The 19,787-nt window shown below is 44.1% G+C and overlaps 1 protein-coding gene across 2 annotated transcripts; it reads right to left on the bottom strand.

The window, feature by feature from the left end:
• Window positions 1-1,032: 1,032 nt before the first annotated feature.
• On the bottom strand, window positions 1,033-16,467 carry LOC148518428 (F-box only protein 30-like). 2 transcript variants are annotated; one of them, XM_088477640.1, is made up of 3 exons: window positions 16,282-16,467; window positions 8,777-10,757; window positions 1,033-3,490 (listed from the first exon to the last, which is right to left on the bottom strand). In XM_088477640.1, the coding sequence occupies exons 2-3, from the start codon at window positions 10,742-10,744 to the stop codon at window positions 3,287-3,289; spliced, it is 2,172 nt and encodes a 723-aa protein (XP_088333766.1). In that variant the 5' UTR covers window positions 10,745-10,757; window positions 16,282-16,467; the 3' UTR covers window positions 1,033-3,286. The 2 variants fall into 2 exon arrangements, with proteins under 2 accessions (XP_088333766.1, XP_088333767.1); XM_088477641.1 differs by having other exon boundaries at window positions 16,288-16,467.
• Window positions 16,468-19,787: the final 3,320 nt, after the last annotated feature.

The raw sequence follows: 19,787 nt of genomic DNA, 5'->3' as shown, positions 1-19,787 counted from the left end.
CGGCTCGCTGCTTTCACGTTGGATAACAAGAGTTATATATTCTTGCTCTTTATTCCACAACAAGATTTAACATTTGCTGTTTTCTGAATGTGGATACAAATTTGGGATATACAAGCTGATACAGTATTGCTGCTGAAACCCATTACAATACAAGTTAATTAGCCACTGTGTTTCAGGGTTTTATTTACATTTTTAATGCAAATACAAGTATAGCACTGCTTATAGCCTGATTGATCTACTGTTATCCGTTATGTTTGCATTTTTTTTGGGGTAGAGGCTGAATTTCCCCATTTTCACCCAAACTTAATGCGGAACCAGCAAGAATTACCGCGCATACTCCGGAATAATAATTTCCTAATTGAAGTGTGTGTTAAACAGGAGCGCGCATACATGCGTTAAATTAAATTACCAGTCGATATGCGCGTTAAATTAATACGTGATAATTTCTACCACGGCTAATTGAATTCCCCCTTAGTTCGCAAATAGCGTACTAGGTAATTAGATGTTTTCTTTGTCGCAAAGGAAGTGTTATAAAGTTGCAAATTAAGCATAATGACGCCCTGGCGATGCTCACTCGTATCAGACCTGTCTTTTACACGTTTAACCTGGATTGTGTACTTATTCCTTCATTGGCTAATTTCTCCACAATTTTGAATTGAGTCACTGCTAGTGTACTAGGTACTTAGGATTTGTGTTTTGGTATGGCTAATTAGCAAAGTCCAGGACGGGCTAAATGTTGCTATTTGGCTCGATTTGAAGAAAGGTCTATGTGGACATATATGTATCTTGGTAACAGATGAGAAACTGACCTAGCGCCAGCTTCATAATAACACCAAAGCTCAATCACCTGGAAAGGTGCCTGCAAACAGGGTAAATGAGAACAAAAAAATCTTACTGAATATATATATATATATATATATATAAGAATATATGGGCAGAATTTAAAAACCATACCAACAGCCACTGAGTAGGAATGGAGAACATAAAACAAACTAAGACGTTTAGAAAAATAAATAAATGGATAAACCAATGTGAAATGGTTTTATTAGATTTTATTATACACCAAAATATTTTATAATTGAAAATAAAGCATTTTGAACACCATGATAAGTAACGGAATTAAATATTACTGATTGTTACCAAATGTGTTTAACTTAAATGAGGAGGGGAAAAAAGGCTTTATTAGGTTATTGGTAACAATCTAGGCACCATGCATGTCTATGTGTTTGTTATGTTACTATAGAGACTTTGATATCTCAAGTGAATAATCAGAAGGACGTTTCCACCTTAACTGAAAGGTGCCAGTAAGGCGTTAAAACTGGAAATAATTAACTTTACAATACTGTTACAATTAAATTGTTCATATGGTTAAGTAAAGCTGCTCAATGTAATAAAATAATTTTAACATACCAGAACATATACACTGAAATTATCTACACACTAAAAGTATTATAAGTTTATGAGTTGGGCTCACACTGCAAACCCTATGCTTGCATTTTACTTCAATTAAAATTCTGAATTATTTTTTAAAGACTACAGAAAGGAAATCTGGGGGGAAAAAAATTGTAGAATATCTGGATACACCCTCACACCACTGGTATATTAAAAACCAAAGTGTCAAATTTGGCAAATACTGATAGGCGTAGAATAACTTCTTCACATGAAACAGTTCATACATCAATGCTGAATGTATGAGAACATTGCAGCTGTAATGCACCTGAACAGGTTGCTGAGAACTTAAATCACCTTTAAATGACATTTAAATAATACAAATGCAAAGTGCTTTAATGTGTTTACAGTTTTTGAACAACTTTCTGAAGAGAAGAAATAGTTTGTGAAACCCTGAAGTACAAATAGTATACAGTGTGCTCACATCACAGTGACAACTCTAACCATACCTATTACTCATGGATATAAAGCACCAACTGATAATAAAATTATGTGACAATGTTAATGATTCCTGGGTGAAAAGGTGAGATACGGAATTATTGCTGATCATTAGATCTGCCGTTCCTGTCCTCACCTGGAAACGCAATTCTAAAGCGCATGTGTTGTCTGTTTGGTAGAAAATCTGTTCACCCAGATCCATAGCCCTAAAATAAAAGTCTGCACAAATGAAAGATAATATCCCAATAACTACAGTATAAATCAGGCTTTGGCCTGAAAGGCACTGTACTTTAGCTCAGCTGTGGAAGACTTGTTTAGGAATAAAATCTCAATCCCAAATGCATAATTGAAAATAGTGTTTTATCCCAGCTCACAAATAATGAATGGTAAAAACATACAAGGAAACAAAAAAGAAAAGAAAAAAAAACATTCTCAAACGTCCTTTTTAAATATTCTACTTTTAAATAACTTTTAGCAATACAGAAAACAATGCTTAAAAAATGTAAAATAAGTTGCATGTTAAAACTGTAGCTGTGTCTACAATGTTGTATAAACCAACCTCCATTGTGAATTGCACTGCCAATAATCATGAAGCTAGTGAGTAACACTGACTACACTAGGTGAGCAGCAAAACATTCCCCACAAAAGTAGGATGCAGCAAAGTACCCTTTACGCCTACGTGCTGCACTTGATCCCTAAACAGTCTGAAAAACTTCCAGAGCTTTGAAATAAAGTGCTAGCAGAGTGTATTACTATTCCTTAACAGTTCAAATTGAAGTGCATTTTTGTATTACAGGAAGGTAACATTGGACTCATGGCACTATGGACTGTAAAACGCTACAGGAGAAAACGGTTCCATCTATGGTACTGTTTGATGGGAAGCAGATATAGAGCTGGGGAAAGCAGGAGGTATGCGAGTCTTTCCTGACAACTGGAAGGTGACCAAGACTGGACTAACGCTGAAGACTACACTTACATTATAACGTTATTTTTGGTCATGTTAAAGAAAAATAACCATTAGTATTGTTTGAGTGCGTCTGCACCTCAGGAAAACGGCACTGGTGAATCAGCATATCAGGCTAAAAGATGAAGATCCGCAAGGAAGTTTATATCATTTATACTTATGAAGGTTAAAGTCCAGATCCAACGTTCAAATTTCCACAAACATTAAGGCATTTCTTACCCCTTACACCTAAACTATTTCTCTGTAATAGATTTATAAAAAAATAAACATCACTTCCAAAACCATTGCTATATACAGTGAGTGGCTTTTTAGTTAAATATTTAAGTGTCACAAATTATTTATATAGAGGTTAAAACTGGTGCTTGAGTATTGGTGCTTAAAGAACAAGTTTCAAGACAGAACTGAGTGAGTGTCCATCTGTAATCCATCTTGCAATTAAATGACAGGTCTCAAGACTGAACGGAGAGAGCGGCCATCTTTAGTGAGTTCCCGGGTCACGCACATACAAGGAAGAGGAACAGCATCCTCCCTTTTCTCTGTAGTGTTGTAACTACATTTCTTCAAATGGTCAGCCATGCTTACAACATCAGCAAACTTCCATTCCTTCACTGTACAGAATGCAGTGCTGAATCGCCACACCTGAAACGGAAAAAATTAGAAAACTCAGAATAAAATCCTCGATTAAGTCCTCTAGTTTCCTTGCTTTTATATTTGCCATTTTGAAAAGAAATTTACAATAGTGTTGTTTGTCCCATGCATTTTACTGTATTAAGCCCCACCTCTTCTGTTCTATGGTTCCATCCTTCCTATATAATGGTGTCATTTCCATAAGGGCTAAATCGCTGTTGCAGCGACACAAAGTGAACGAAAAAACTTACTCTTCAAAGAGTGATCAGGTGCATATTTATCAAAGCTGAGAGAGAAGGGAGGGAGGGAGAGAGAGAAGGGAGGGAGGGAGAGAGAGAAGGGAGGGAGGGAGAGAGAGAAGGGAGGGAGGGAGAGAGAGAAGGGAGGGAGGGAGAGAGAGAAGGGAGGGAGGGAGAGAGAGAAGGGAGGGAGGGAGAGAGAGAAGGGAGGGAGGGAGAGAGAGAAGGGAGGGAGGGAGAGAGAGAAGGGAGGGAGAGAGAGAGAGAAGGGAGGGAGAGAGAGAGAGAAGGGAGGGAGAGAGAGAGAGAAGGGAGGGAGAGAGAGAGAGAAGGGAGGGAGAGAGAGAGAGAAGGGAGGGAGAGAGAGAGAGAAGGGAGGGAGGGAGAGAGAGAAGGGAGGGAGGGAGAGAGAGAAGGGAGGGAGGGAGAGAGAGAAGGGAGGAGGGAGAGAGAGAAGGGAGGAGGGAGAGAGAAGAGAGGGAGGGAGGGAGAGAGAAGAGAGGGAGGGAGGGAGGGAGAAGAGAGGGAGGGAGAAGAGAGGGAGAGAGAAGAGAGGGAGAGAGAAGAGAGGGAGAAGAGAGGGAGAGAGAAGAGAGGGAGAAGAGAGGGAGAGAGAAGAGAGGGAGAAGAGAGGGAGAGAGAAGAGAGGGAGAAGAGAGGGAGGGAGGGAGAGAGAAGAGAGGGAGGGAGGGAGAGAGAAGAGAGGGAGGGAGGGAGAGAGAAGAGAGGGAGGGAGGGAGAGAGAAGAGAGGGAGGGAGGGAGAGAGAAGAGAGGGAGGGAGGGAGAGAGAAGAGAGGGAGGGAGGGAGAGAGAAGAGAGGGAGGGAGGGAGAGAGAAGAGAGGGAGGGAGGGAGAGAGAAGAGAGGGAGGGAGGGAGAGAGAAGAGAGGGAGGGAGGGAGAGAGAAGAGAGGGAGGGAGGGAGAGAGAAGAGAGGGAGGGAGGGAGAGAGAAGAGAGGGAGGGAGGGAGAGAGAAGAGAGGGAGGGAGGGAGAGAGAAGAGAGGGAGGGAGGGAGAGAGAAGAGAGGGAGGGAGGGAGAGAGAAGAGAGGGAGGGAGGGAGAGAGAAGAGAGGGAGGGAGGGAGAGAGAAGAGAGGGAGGGAGGGAGGGAGAGAGAAGAGAGGGAGGGAGGGAGAGAGAAGAGAGGGAGGGAGGGAGAGAGAAGAGAGGGAGGGAGGGAGAGAGAAGAGAGGGAGGGAGGGAGAGAGAAGAGAGGGAGGGAGGGAGAGAGAAGAGAGGGAGGGAGGGAGAGAGAAGAGAGGGAGGGAGGGAGAGAGAAGAGAGGGAGGGAGGGAGAGAGAAGAGAGGGAGGGAGGGAGAGAGAAGAGAGGGAGGGAGAGAGAAGAGAGGGAGGGAGAGAGAAGAGAGGGAGGGAGGGAGGGAGAAGAGAGGGAGGGAGGGAGAAGAGAGGGAGGGAGGGAGAAGAGAGGGAGGGAGGGAGAAGAGAGGGAGGGAGGGAGAAGAGAGGGAGGGAGGGAGAAGAGGGAGGGAGGGAGAAGAGAGGGAGGGAGAGAGAAGAGAGGGAGGGAGGGAGGGAGGGAGAGAGAAGAGAGGGAGGGAGAAGAGAGGGAGGGAGGGAGAGAGAAGAGAGGGAGGGAGGGAGAGAGAAGAGAGGGAGGGAGAGCGAAGAGAGGGAGGGAGGGAGGGAGAGCGAAGAGAGGGAGGGAGGGAGGGAGAGCGAAGAGAGGGAGGGAGAGCGAAGAGAGGGAGGGAGGGAGAGCGAAGAGAGGGAGGGAGGGAGAGCGAAGAGAGGGAGGGAGGGAGAGCGAAGAGAGGGAGGGAGGGAGAGCGAAGAGAGGGAGGGAGAGCGAAGAGAGGGAGGGAGGGAGAGCGAAGAGAGGGAGGGAGGGAGAGCGAAGAGAGGGAGGGAGGGAGAGCGAAGAGAGGGAGGGAGGGAGAGCGAAGAGAGGGAGGGAGGGAGAGCGAAGAGAGGGAGGGAGGGAGGGAGAGCGAAGAGAGGGAGGGAGAGGGAGGGAGGGAGGGAGAGAGAAGAGAGGGAGGGAGAGAGAAGAGAGGGAGGGAGAGAGAAGAGAGGGAGGGAGAGAGAAGAGAGGGAGGGAGAGAGAAGAGAGGGAGAGAGAAGAGAGAAGAGAGGGAGAGAGAAGAGAGAAGAGAGGGAGAGAGAAGAGAGGGAGAGAGGGAGAGAGGGAGAGAGGGAGAAGAGAGAGAGAGGGAGAAGAGAGAGAGGAGTGAGGGTGGGAGGGAGAGCGAAGAGAGAAAAGAGAAGTGAGAAAGTACCAACTAGTCAGCGCTTAACTCATTTTACAGGCTGAGGTTGAAAAAATAACAGGAGCGGATTGCTTGTTACTTTATCGCTCTCCAAGTTTACATAAATTTCCACCTTGGTTCTTTAGATACTGAATTTAACATATTCAGAACTACTGACTAGAGGGGGATTGTTCCATTCACATATTACTCCCTTCAGTAACCCTGGTTATTTCACGTGAATGTGCGGCAACCTGGGTTATTGTGCAGTGTGAAAGCACCCAGTTGAAATAAACCAGGTTGAGCGACCAGGCATATCAACCCACGTAAAGAGTAGTGTTGAACACTGGTCAACCCGGCTGTCAATGCAGTGTGAACGGGAAACCCGGGTCACTGCAACCAGAGACCTGTTCACAGCATTGGAAGAGCAGTCGCTTGGTGGTGATCTCATCTCCAAACGCTGGTACGGCATGTGATGTAATCGACCCGGTAATAAACCGGGTCGACCCACCAGTCTGAAAGTGCTCTCAGCCGGGTCGCACCTGGGATGGACCAGTGTACAAAATCCCAGTTGCGACCCTGGCATTGCAGTGGAAAAAGGGTATATGTGACATCACTGTAGAGATCCCATTCATATGAATACTTCACTCTTCTACATACTGTAGCAAAGTGCTTTGTTGAAAATTCTATGTTGAGATCGCACCCTAAGTAATAATGATATTTTAGCTGCCATGCTCTAAGTTATGTTACAACTCATAGTAAGCGCAGCATAAACGGGGAACAGCACACGCCAACTCTAAACAAGCACTCATGTAAACGCTGGATGGACAGTGCACTGTTTCCCCTCCTATAATCATTTACCATGAAGGACTAGGTACTGTGATCTCATTCTTTATAAGAATTATCCCAATTATAAGTATGTTTACAAAAAAAAAAATAGATACAAAAAAATAACGACACCTCACTTAAGCTTTAGCAGTGACAAAGAGGCAGAGTTTCTGAATACTAGCATGCGTTATTCCACTAATTTCTGTAGCCAGATGAGCAGCTAGTGTCACACCATACTTCCTAATGTTCCCAGCTTCAGCGAGTTAGTCTGGATTTGACGGAATTGTCCTGCTGTCGGTACATTCATCCTGTCCTCATACACTATTGCTGCAGCGGTGCAAAACATCCCTTCTCGGCGCCAGGTCCTGTACGCCTCGGCTTGCGCCAAGCATCTTTTTCGCTCAAATGTGTGTCTGAAACGCAGTGCGATGAGACCAAACTGCTTCACCTGACACCACTCATTCATTTGATATTCAACACTTGTATATCTGTGTGCGACTAGTCTGAATTATACAAAGTGCTATGACACAGCAGCGGCGTCTTTCCTTATTTTTATGCCAAGTTCCGTTGGGCTTCATATACAGATTCAGACTCTGGGCCGTATTCAATTTGAGGCGAAAATGTATCGCGGGTGACGTCATTTCGCCAGGCGGAAACTTTTTGCCGTTTTCGCGTACTTTCATATTGAATAAGGGGAATCGCGGGGACGCATGCAAAAAGTTTCCGCACCCAAAACACGCAATATAGGTGAAAAGTCCGCCAGGCGAAAAAGTATCGCGGGTGCGAAACATTGAATGCGGACCTCAGTCGCGCACAGATATACAATGTGTCGCATATAAAAGAAATCAGTGCAGAATTGTGAAGTGGTTCTGTTGCATCACATTGCGATTAAGACGCACATTCGAGCAAAAAAAAAAAAAACTTGAAAAGAATGCTACACTGCTTGGCTCATTCGCACTAGGCTTCTCTTGCCGCATGTCGTATTGAGGCTAGCTCTATGCGGACACATCTGTATGCCAATCAAATGGTGTTTGGGGAGGGGGGGGGGGATGAGGGGCTGCCAGGCACTTAGAAATTCTAAGGGGGCGATTCAATTCAGCGGGTGTCGAACAATGTCGGGATGGAGCTCCCAGAGCTACTCCAATCACCGCGTTTACTCCGACGGGAAGCAGTTAAGTAGAAGAATGACGGGTTCTTGCGACTGAACCTGGGTGTTTAGTCGCGATAACCGGCATTCTCCGACTAAAGTGCCGGCCGCGAGGCTAAGCCAGAAAAAGCCTCACGGCCAGCAACCAGTGTCTGATTTCCCCTCACACCCTTTGGGACCATTTCACACTAGTTAGTTTTTTGCCATGCAGTAAATTTAATTAAGTATGTAAACGCCACTTTCAGACGCCACGGATACGGCACAGTCGCCGTGTTACAGCCGGGAATATCCACTGACAAGGACGGCTGCCATGCCGTGTCCGTGCCGTCACTGCAAGTCAGTGCAGCACAATTTACAATGTTTCCTTCCACACACACCGGCTTTTTCAGAGCTTGTACCCGCCCATAACTCCATCTGCTGCTCATGCCTACTTCATTAAGAGAAGCCTAGCGCGAAGGATCCACAACATTAAAAATGTCTCAAATCCGTTGCATGTGAAAGGAACAGCTAGCTGGCAAAATAAGTCATACTGTACCTCCCAACATTTGGAAACTGTATGGACAGTTGCTAACTCATTGTAGTTATTCACAAACTGTATGCACTGAGACTGGATGTAACAGTTGTTCATTAAAGATTGTATTTTAAAAATAGACTATACATTTTGTTGATTCAAGTATTAACATTAATCTACGGATTTTATGACAGAGGTATTCTGTAACCGTTTATCCAGACATAAATTAAATGTTAGCGTTTTCTAATCATATTAGTTGGTAGGATTTTTCAGGAAATTTTGCAATTTGTAGCAGGAACATTTTGATTATACCTATACAAATTGCAGAATTTTAAGATTAAAGCAAAATATTTTGTAGATAAACAAACCTTTTCTTTGATTTGCCAAGAACTTCCATGTGGATACTGTCTCTTTTCCCAAAGCAGAACAACCATCCCACGGGACTGCAGCAAACTGGCACATACATCTCTCATATGTCTAGACACCCTTGAAAGTTGGCACATGGTAAAACCATCAAGAAATCCTGCAATGTGCTGCAGAACTTCGTAAGGCAAACTACTAAAATGATCCTCAGACAGCCCTAAAGTAGAGCTCTTTACATATTTAATGTCACTGGATAAATGAGGCTGAACCCCAAATGACTTCAAGTGTCTATCATGAATGATTTTTGATCCTTGTGTTGATGGACAAAATCTACGTTGGGAATATGTACATCCGTAATATGCTAATGGGCATCTTTGCTCCATCCAGCCATTTAAGCCTGCATGGATATCACCATGTACATTCTTAAAGTGAGAAGAGAATTCATCTCTTCTAAATAGTTGTCCACATACAAATGTAAACATAGACCTCTGTTTGGCTTGGTATCTTGCAACACATTCCAGAACTAAGTCAAGACCAAGTGTCTGGAAAGGACTTGGATTGGAAAGTTGAGGATTAGCATGGTCACAAGCAGAAGCTGATGCAATTTCTCCAACCATAGTATTTGTTGCTAATATTGCAGATGGAAATGAAAAGGTTTGTGTTCCAAAGTCAACATGATAACCATCTACATTTCGACTATCTGAAATACCTCTGCCCCCAGGGGAATCCCCCAAGCAGAACAGCAAAGCTGCAGTAATGAAGTCGATACTATTGAGCCCCATGGGATCTTCTTGTAGCTCCAAGTCCGCAGTGTCCACTGCTTTATTCTCCATTTTAGCTTTGAACCAATAGGTATCAACCAAGAAAGGACGTCTCCCAAAGACCGCAACGTTCCGTAATCCTTGCTCATCCTTTTTATCCATTATTTGTTCTTCTGACCCATTTGGAATGCATGATGCTGACACCTGTTCACCAGTGGGCAAATGATCACACAGATTTACAAGTTGTTCACCGGCTACTAAGACAACACCAGCACCACTGTGTATTGATCCTAGATCCCTTCCCTTAGGAGATACAGTGGCATCATGGAAACCATTGCACAATGTGGCTGACTGGCTCATGTTAATGTCTGCACTTTCTACCACATAACTACCATTTGTTCCTGGGTAAAAATCACTTGAACCATTTTGATGCAGCGGTTTCAAGGAACTACACGTCACTCCAGCAGCAGTCTCAATGCTTTCCTCTTCTTCAGGTTCCGGATCTGTGAGGATATCATTTGTACTACTTTGCTCAGTAAGCTGGAAATTTCGGTTCATCTCACAGCTTGCATCTCGTAGCCTACCATTAAGCATAGCAATGTCTCTTGTAGCGTTATTTAAGATATCCAGAGCAGCGGCTAAACTCTTAGTGGTCTCCACTGTTGCTTGGTAAAGTGCATTATAGGAATCTTCATCACCAGATGCACCGTTTGTAAGTATGTTATCAACTTCCTCTGTTTTTACAGATATTTGTTCTTGAGATTCAAGCTTTTCAGTTGTTTTGGACATCATTGTTGCCACTCTGAGAGACTCCAGAAGCATTCTTTGATCTTGCAAAGCTAAAGCCATATCTAGCTGTTCTACTTCATCAACATCTCTACTTAGGCTTTCATAGGATTTTCTATCTGCATAGCTCACTGGCCATCGATTCCATTCCATTGTGCAGCACACTACACTCGCAGGACATATTTGTAAGTGATCAGCAAGTTTGTTACGAACCATGACAAATGGACATCCAAACCCATTGTTTAAGCAAGGCACTCTTTCTAGGGGGCACAATGTCCGATGTTCATCAGCTTTGCATGAGTGAAAGACTGCTCCGCAAACATGTGGGCAGCCTACCAGGTCACACGAAACACCAGTCTCTGGCCTTATCATGCAACGTCGACTGAAACAGGTAACACAATGTGAATGTTGAGGTTCTTCATCCATGATGAGGCACGTTCTAAAGAAGAAGAAAACATTTTTTTTATTGAATACTTTTTTTTCAAAATAATATGAACTCTTTGGAGGGAATTCAATTGTTTTTGCGCGCTGCTTGTTTTTTGCGGATGGCCACAAATACATGATTTTTGCTCAGAAATTGGTGAAAAGTCGTTCGATTGGGGATGCTAAACGGGACTTTAAACAGGTTTAGTTGCTTTGTGTGTCTAAACACAGTCAACATGTGCAAAAAACTGACAACTGAATATCACCCCATCAGTTTAAACAGGCAATTGGGTGCGCAAATACAATTGAATCCCCCCCTTTGTATTAGAAAAAAACAAAAAACAAAACAAAACAGATTTGATCAAAAAGGACAAAGCATTACATAAATGAAGATGTTTTGTCATATACGGTAGTTTCAGATGTGCCTAAAATCCCCTTTGGGCGCCGCCAGATCCCAGGTGACTCGGCTGAGCTTGTTTTTCGCACAAATAAAACAACTGGATGCAACAAAACTACTTTGCTAGATTACACTGATCAATTTGATATGCAACATTTGTTAGCAAATGATTTAGAATATGTATATGAAGTGCTACGATGCAGTGGCCATTGCTTTTTCTCACAGCATATACCGTTGTGCTTCATCTGCCGCTTTGTATGTGTTTAAAACAAATTCCTGTGCGGTTAAATTCCCAGTGTCTGTAGCGCACTAAGGGAGATGTATGAAGGGGTTATAGGGGGGAAAACATTAAATGCTGCAGTTTCCGCTTCCCTGCATGTAGTAATGCTATGCGCCCCTGTTATTATCAGCGCTCCTATATTCAAGATAAATTGCCGATGTGCAGGCAGATGTGTGAACGGGCACTGACATTGACTGTTCCGACAGCTGCAGCTATTGATTTTGACAGCTGCAGCTGTTGTTACCGCATGCAACCAGCCAGGGATTGTGCATTCAAAAAACTTTTTTTTCAATAATGCTGCGGTGCCGCTGGGGAGGTTTGTGACCAGCACATGCACAGATGCACTATAAAGCTCTGGTTAGAAGCCGAAAGAGGGAGCTCACTTAGGCTACCAGGTACTTTAACACTCTCCGATAACAATCTGCACCAAGTCTTATTTTTTTCATATACTTGTGTAATATGTTAATATATGCATATGCAGTAAATTAGTTTTTATCTTTCGCTGCTATGCTCTGCAGTTTGCGAATATGTTATTTATATTAGGTGTTCTATATTCATGTTGGATAGGTTTTACGATTTTGATGTGTGATAATTATGGTTGTTGTTTCTTTAGTTTGTTTGTTTTATTGTATTGTTCAATTGGAAAACATGTTCAATAAAAAATACTCTATTTAAAAAAAAATGCAAAATTTAAAGACAATAACGGTACACTTCATGGAGTGTCTTAGCCACACCATATGACACATTAAGGCCAGGCATATGAAGACACATCTGTAATCCCAAATAAACATAAGCGGTAATGTAAAACAGTCTGCCAAAAGTTTGAATTACCCTGCTGCTGTTTTACTCATCCTTCAAGCAATACTTCTAAATCTGGGTACACACCTGACAGATATATCTGCAGATTATGGTTGTTCATACACTCTGAACATCATTCATCTTTTCTACTAGCCACAGGTCCCGCTGGCCGGGGGTCGCGACGCGCCCCTTCCCCCGGTCCTTACTGCAAGTGTAGAGGCGGTCAACCGACTGCCCGTACATACTGCACGATGGGCAGATATATGTCGTTCACAGACATATCGCTGGTACACACTGGCCGACGGGCACCTATCAGCCAGTGTGTACCCAACATTACAAACAAAGAATCAGATTCAGACTGTTTATCTGACCTCAAGGACTGTAACAAGCGAGTGAAGCAAAAGAGGAAGGACGATAAACATAGAAAGCTCTATTTTGTTTTTAAAGTTGTATCTAAATTTTTAATCTGTAGAAACCATTAACCATAAAGAGGTCTTATTCTGGCCACTGAGATCAGACTCACCACCAGAAAGACAGACCAATTATCTGGCATTGCCATACACGGTCAGATCATTGGTCTGTCTGATGGGGACAATATCAGATCCAAAAACACATCATCGCATCTGTCAGGCATGTTGGAAGATATCTCATGTAAGACACATAATTGCTTCAGTCACGGCCATGTGCGATGATTAGCAGCAACAAGTGCTACAATCAGAGTGATTTGCAAGATAGACAACAGTCCAAATCACACTTTACTGCATAATGTTAATACAATGACGTTTCAACACATCAAACCTTCAAAACACAGGTGAGGTGATGAAAGTGGAAGCTTGATCTTTCAGGCAAGATTCAAAGGCCCTGATTCAGAGGCATTCGCTATTTGCGTGCGCTCGCTCTGAATCAGGGCGTCCCTATTTTTTTCTTTGACCGACCTCCAGGCCGCTCGCACAGCTGTGGGTGACCACCCATACCGTGTGCGGGCAGGCGGCCTGCCAATGGTCGCGATTATCGGGCTTGCGACGAGACCCTTGTGGTAGGGTCTCATCCACCGCAAGCCCCAGTGGACTTCCTGCTCTAATAGAGCAGGAAGTCCACTACTGACATCACTAGTGATGTCAGTATGGCTGCCCACAAACGGCAGGCGTTTTTTCGGGAATGCCTCCGTTTGTGCAGCCACCCCCCTTCCTGCCTACAGAACGGGGCGAGCTGTCAATCAACATCGACAGCCGCCCCGTCTTGTAGCGAGCCCCGGAGCGAGTGAATTTCTCACTTACTCCGGGGCTCGCGTGCGCAATGGTCCACCATCGACCAGCTTGCAAGCACTATGTGCTCGCGAGTGGGTCTGAATCAGGCCCAAAGACCGTAAGAAATTAGATAACTATGCCCACAGAATAAAATGGCATAAAATCCAGAAATACATATTCAGGGATCTCTTTATGTGTATGGACAACTAAATATGTAGGGTCATTTTAGTTTGTTGTGAGTTTTTACTGCCGTGTTTGGACAATAAATTTAGATCCAAACAAACAAGCCCAGGGGAATTATTAATTTTTAATAATTGGACACCATCAGGGAAGGTGGCTCAAACCTAGATATGAGCAATTAATTCATGTAACCATTTTGCTTTGTTTTAAATTGATACCTGTGTATTTTAACAAATAAAACATGACAGGAGAATAGTCACAGAAATAAGTGAGGGCAACTCTATAAAGTAACGCTTTCTGCATGTATACTGTAAAAGATTTTCCTCTCAGTTATTAAGCAACTGTTTCTAATAGTTATATGTATACACATGAATAGGAAGTTTTATTGTAGAGAAAACTATGGGCTCAATCCTATTAGGTGCGAATTGCGAGTAGCCAGTTTGTTTCTTGAAACCCGCACACTTCACAACTAAGCGCGCTCCCGAGAATTCTCCAATCCAATTAAAAATGCCTATTCGCACTACTCACAGCAGGGGGGGGGGGGGGGGTGCGCATTGACTGCCAAATGAGATTTGCTAGCAATAAATGAAAATGTGGGGAGACCATCCTGTACCCCCCAAATGGATAATTTTGTTAGCAGGACCGTACAGAAAGCTGTTTGTGGGCATTAGGAAGGTACTTTTTAAATTGTGTCAAATGGCTGATTTGAGCGGGGGTTTAAACGCATGATAAAAAAAAATAAAAAAACTTTTTTCGTTTAATCTGAAACAAATTAAACGTAAAAAATGCAAAATAGTAGGAAAACTGATTTTTGGGTACTTTCAACTAAAAAAATGATTGTTATTAAATTTGGGGTGCCTAAACTAACAAAAAAGTTGATTTTGGGGTAATTTGAGGATTTTTTTTTTCTCCCTCCAAAAAATTACATAATTATTGGACTACTTAAAGTAATTGGAAGCTTCCAAATTCCTAATTAGTCAGGGGGTGGGGTGAGGGGGTGTTGTCCAAGGGGTTCAGCACTGTGTCCCGACATTTTAACCTTAAAATAAAGATTTTACTTTCCATCTCACACCCTCAGGGAGGTGCAAGTGGAAAGTTGCGAATTCAGTTTGACTGATCAGTGCAAGTTGCTAATTGGATTACAAAATTAGGGCCTGATTCAGAGCCGCTCGTAAGCGGCCGCTCAACTGAACATGCGTATGGGTCGTAATGCGCATACCAGTCATTGCGGTCGGAAATCGTGCGATCGCAAAACAGCGAGGGGCTGCTAATTTGATTGACAGAATGTACAGTTTGTGGGTGGTAACAGGGGAAGGTGCTTGAAAACGGGGGAGTGGAGATCCGAAAGCAGGCGTGCCAAACGGTCAAAAGGGCGTTTAATGGGAGTGCATAATTAGTAAAGGAGCATCATCGACCACGTCACTTGGTTGTCTTTTAGCCTGAACTGCTTCGCAGTGATTGCGGTAGGAAAAACCTGCACTGCGAGCAGTTCAGATGCCTTTCGATGTACCCGATTAATCTAATAAATACCGGAGATGACGTGTGTTGCGAAAGGCAAAGGGGCGTCTTTACAAAGTAGCGAGCGCATTTTTCGTTCGCTCGCTCAGACATACAGGCATCAACAAACCGCAAAGAGCAAGCGCACAATTTAAATAGCCGGCCCCTTTTTTGGAACGACTGTCCGCAAATAGCGTCCAGCTCTGAATAAGGCCCTTAATTCGCTATGCAAACTCAAAGTGAAAATAGCACCAGGCACCTAATAGGATTGACCCCGATAAATCGCATATTTCAATGTTAGTGAAACCATTTCCCATTAACACAAACCTTTTTTCTTTTTATGAACTGTTGGCTATAAAGGGCCTTTCCTAGACTGAGCAGCTCACAAGGTTATTAGAGCAGCTGCTTGCTCCGCTCATGACATGCAACTTGTGCCTCTTTATAACATGATTAAGCAATTCCCTGCTTAGTAAGACGTTTATCAGCATACATGGGACAATAGTCAGATTAGTATAGATCTGATCATTGTGAATATAGTTTTAAAAAACAGGTTTTTCTTTGTGTGTTAGATTGAAACATTTATGAAACTAGTACTAGTAAGGAAAAGGCGACATTTGTATTTAGCAGCTTTATATTTGAAATGCTGGCAGAGGGATTTAAAATACAGTAAATGTTATTTTAAAGTAGCTTCAGTATAACACATATGTGCTCATTGTTTGGTATGAATTTAAAGTGTGTGTGTGTGTGTGTGTATCTATATATGTGTGTGTCTAAGTGTATCTATGTGTGTGTCTATGTGTGTCTGTGTATCTTTATGTGTATATCTTTATGTGTGTGTGAATCTTTGTGTGTATGTGTGTATCTGTATCTGTGTGTTTGTGTGTATCTTTATATGTGTGTATCTTTATGTGTGTGTGTGTCTAGGTGTATCTATATGTGTGTGTCTAGGTGTATCTATATGTGTGTGTCTAGGTGTATCTATATGTGTGTGTCTAGGTGTATCTATATGTGTGTGTCTAGGTGTATGTATATGTGTGTGTGTCTAGGTGTATCTGTGTGTGTATGTGTGTCTATATGTATCTCTATGTGTGTATGGGGGGGGGACGACGGGGACAGCGTTTAAAATTAGAAAACAACTTACCGTTACCTCCGCTGTGTAGGTCAGTGCTCTCCCCGCGCTTTATTAGTCGGGCGGTACGCCCGGTAAAAATCTCCAGTCACCCGGCACAGCGACGTGCCCGAAAGTCGCGCAGCACTGACCCCAGCCGCCCGTCACTGCGACGCGGCCGAAAGTCGCGCTGCGCTGACGTAGAAGCGTCAGTGCAGGGCGACTTTCGGTCGCGTCGCAGTGCCGGCCAGGCGGTGTTGGAGGGAGGGCAGAGAGTAGCCCTCCCCCTGAATAAGAGGAAGGGGCGCGCCGTGGTCGCCAGCAGCGGGCTGAGATGGAATATACAACACAACACAATAGTTATAGTACTCGGTGTCGGTGAACATAGAAAAAAAAACAAACAGTGGTCGTGATCCTCCTGCGTCTTCTCTGAGTTTGTGGCCACCCACGTTTAAGGGGGGTGAAGCCAGCGAGTGGATGCAGTACTGGTAGCTAGGCTTGCTATCAGTCCAGCAAGTGGGAGCTGGAGAGAATAATTGATATATAGGGCGAAATTCAATTGTATTCGCGGCCCGCATCTCCCGACTAAAGTGACAGGAGATCGCGGGCCGCTATGCAATTGTCCAAGATTTTCGTGCGGATCGCGCTCATAGAGGTCAGGTTTAGCCGCGTAAAGCAGCTAAACCCGACTAAAGTGCTGGGTGCGATTGCGAAAAGTTATGTTTGGGCGCCCAAACATGTCACTTTTCGCACATTTCAGCTCTCATCCCCCAGGGGCTGCGAGCTGATGTGTAGCGCTGGTAGCTCATCGTGCCCGACAGGAGCAAGAATTGAATAGCTCCATCGGGCGCGATAGGGGATAGAAAGAATTGAATTCCACCCATAGGGCGGAATTCAATTAACTTCGCGGCCCGCATCTCCCGTCTAAAGTGACAGGAGATCGCCGGCCGCTATTCAATTGCTGCCATTCTTCGCGCTGATCGCACCCATAGAGGTCAGGTTTAGCCGCGTAAAGCAGCTAAACCCGACCAAAGTGCTGGGCGCGATCGCGAAAAGTGATGTTTGGGCGTCCAAACATGTCACTTTTCGCACATTTCAGCTCTCATCCCCCTGGGGCTGCGAGCTGAAATGTAGCGCTTGGCAGCTGGTCGCGCCCGACAGGAGCAAGAATAGAATAGCTCCGTCGGGCGCGATAGGGGCTGGAATGAATTGAATTCCGCCCATAGAGTTTAAAATAAAACATGGTCAGGATTTTAACTTTTCATTATTGTGAAGGCCCCATATAGCGAGGGTATGGTTACATGGTGCAACCCAGCTGGTAAAAAAATATTCTGGGAAGAACACTGCACACCCCTATGTAATACCACCGGTTACTCTCTCTGCACAAGTGGATTAAAAATGTTTTCATTACATTTGACGTCAGGGCTGTGTTGCCGCACAGGGCCCTGTGGGCTGCACCATCACTACCATACAATCCCTACATCTGGCTAGCAGGGTGTCTGGATCAGCTTCTGGATGCTCTCTAGGGACATGGGGGTCTATTTACTAAGCAGTGTTAGGAGACAAAGTGATACCAGCGAATCAACCCCCAACTGTCATTTTTCAAACAGCCTGTGAGATGGCAGTTGGGAGCTGATTGGCTGGCACCTTATCACTTTTCACTCTGTCTCCTAACACTGCTTAGTAAATAGACCTCATGGACACTGCAGCTGCCAATCTATGCTCACTTTGGCTGCCGACTAATATGATTTAGAGTACTACTAATCTTGATAAAAAAGAAAAGATCATTCTCATGCCATGTTAAGGGGGTGGGTCCAATTGGAGACTTTTGTCCTGAAAGGGGGAAGCAGGATTGCGGGCAGGCGCCTGGTACAGGACCTTCTCCAGCAGGAGGGGTAGTGGGGGCCCGGTTTGTTGTGGGAGATGAGAGGATGTGTTTGTCAAAGAGCTCTGAGAGGGGAAGGGGAGCCTCCTTCTAGCTCTCATTGCACAACTGCTAGCCTAATAGGGACCATACAGTACCAATCAATTGGACCAATTCAGCTTTTTGCTGATGGTTTTGCAAACAAATCGGCAATGTATGGGATTCACTGATCACCAATTCCAACCAAAAAATTATCGGAATCGGGGAATCAGAATATCCAACATGTTGGATTTTGCTGACCATTCTTGGCTCTAGATTGGCAGTGTATAGTAACAATCGTTACTAGTAAAATGACGCCCCTTTCATTAATTTGCAGATCCAATCTTTGGTGAAAATGATCTTTGACTCGCTGGTACATATCATCAATGTATAAACACATATTGGTGTATTGAAGAATCGTTAAGTTGGGAAACCTTTTTCTGTGATTGCCGGTGTATGGGCTATATAACACATTAACTGGTTATATCATATATATATACTGTGATAAGGTCGGGGTAGCGCGTCCTCCTGGGGTAGATGGACACCACCTTACACACAGCAGCCAGGAAACAGCACTCCAGTCGTGGATTTTCGTGCAAGCTGGACAGTGCCAGTTTTTATTGTGCAATTTCAACAATCAAATAAACAAAACATAAAATAAACTTTAGCCCGGCTGGGCACTAACTAGACAGCAAGTTCCTTATCTAACAATAAACAAAATCCCCGTCCACAGTACCTTCTGGTTTACAGCCAACAGTGTCTCAGAGCAAGCTAACCTGCAGCCTGCTCTCCCAGGTATGAGACACTCAGCTACAACTGAACACAGCTTAAATCAGCCAGTTCCAGGTGTAAGCCCTAATGAGCCTGCTATCAGGCTGAAAGGCCGAAAACCTGGAGTGGCCTGTGGATGGAGCCCACCCTCTCCTCACATCCACACCCCCAGGACCCAAACCGGTTTTTCCATAAGCCGATACTCTGGTCTGCTTACAAAACAGACTTCTCCTGGGGGGTTTTAGAACACATAGGCCAAAAACCTAGGACAAACATACCTGCCATTGACCACTTTACCAGTGCTTCTATCACAATACACACACCCATCAGCCATGACATTAATACCATCTCACTCATATTGTGTAGCCCTCACGAACCCGACACTTCTGTTTGTGTTTATGCCGATATTTAATAAGGCAGTGCCTATACACGGTTAGTAAAAGCACTGCCCTTTTACATTTCGGACATAAACAGAAGCTCTTAGTTAATAAATCCCAGATCTCTGAAGGTGTCCTAAGGTATCTGGTGCCAAGATCATAGCAGCAGTTCCTTTAAGTCCTGTAAGTTGCATCATACTGCCTCTGTCAATTTGTCTTCTTCCCATAATGCATTTTACTGCCATCTCTTGCCCAGGTAAACAACGCATATGCACCCAGCCTGCCACATGATGTAAAAGAAAACATGATTCATCAGACCAGGCTACCTTCTTCCATTGCTCCATGGTTCAATTCTGACTCTCATGTGCCCATTGTAGGTGCTTTCAGCAGTAGACAGGGGTCAGTATGGGCACTCTGACCGGTCTGTGGCTACTCAGCCTTGTACACAGCATACTGCGATGCCCTTCTGACACTTTTCTATCATAGCC

The sequence above is a fragment of the Taudactylus pleione genome, unplaced genomic scaffold (genome assembly GCF_031769625.1).
Source record: "Taudactylus pleione unplaced genomic scaffold, aTauple2 ptg000201l, whole genome shotgun sequence".
Lineage (NCBI taxonomy): Eukaryota > Metazoa > Chordata > Amphibia > Anura > Myobatrachidae > Taudactylus > Taudactylus pleione.
The sequence above is the reverse complement of the archived record's forward strand: the minus strand, read 5'-3'. Positions and strand labels throughout refer to the sequence as shown.

Excerpts from the sequence above, each read along its gene's own strand:
- LOC148518428 (XM_088477640.1), bottom strand. The coding sequence starts at position 10,744 with ATGGATGAAGAACCTCAACATTCACATTGTGTTACCTGTTTCAGTCGA. Across the intron at positions 3,491-8,776 it reads CTTGGCAAATCAAAGAAAAG|GTGTGGCGATTCAGCACTGC; the intron begins GTTTGTTTATCT and ends TTTCCGTTTCAG.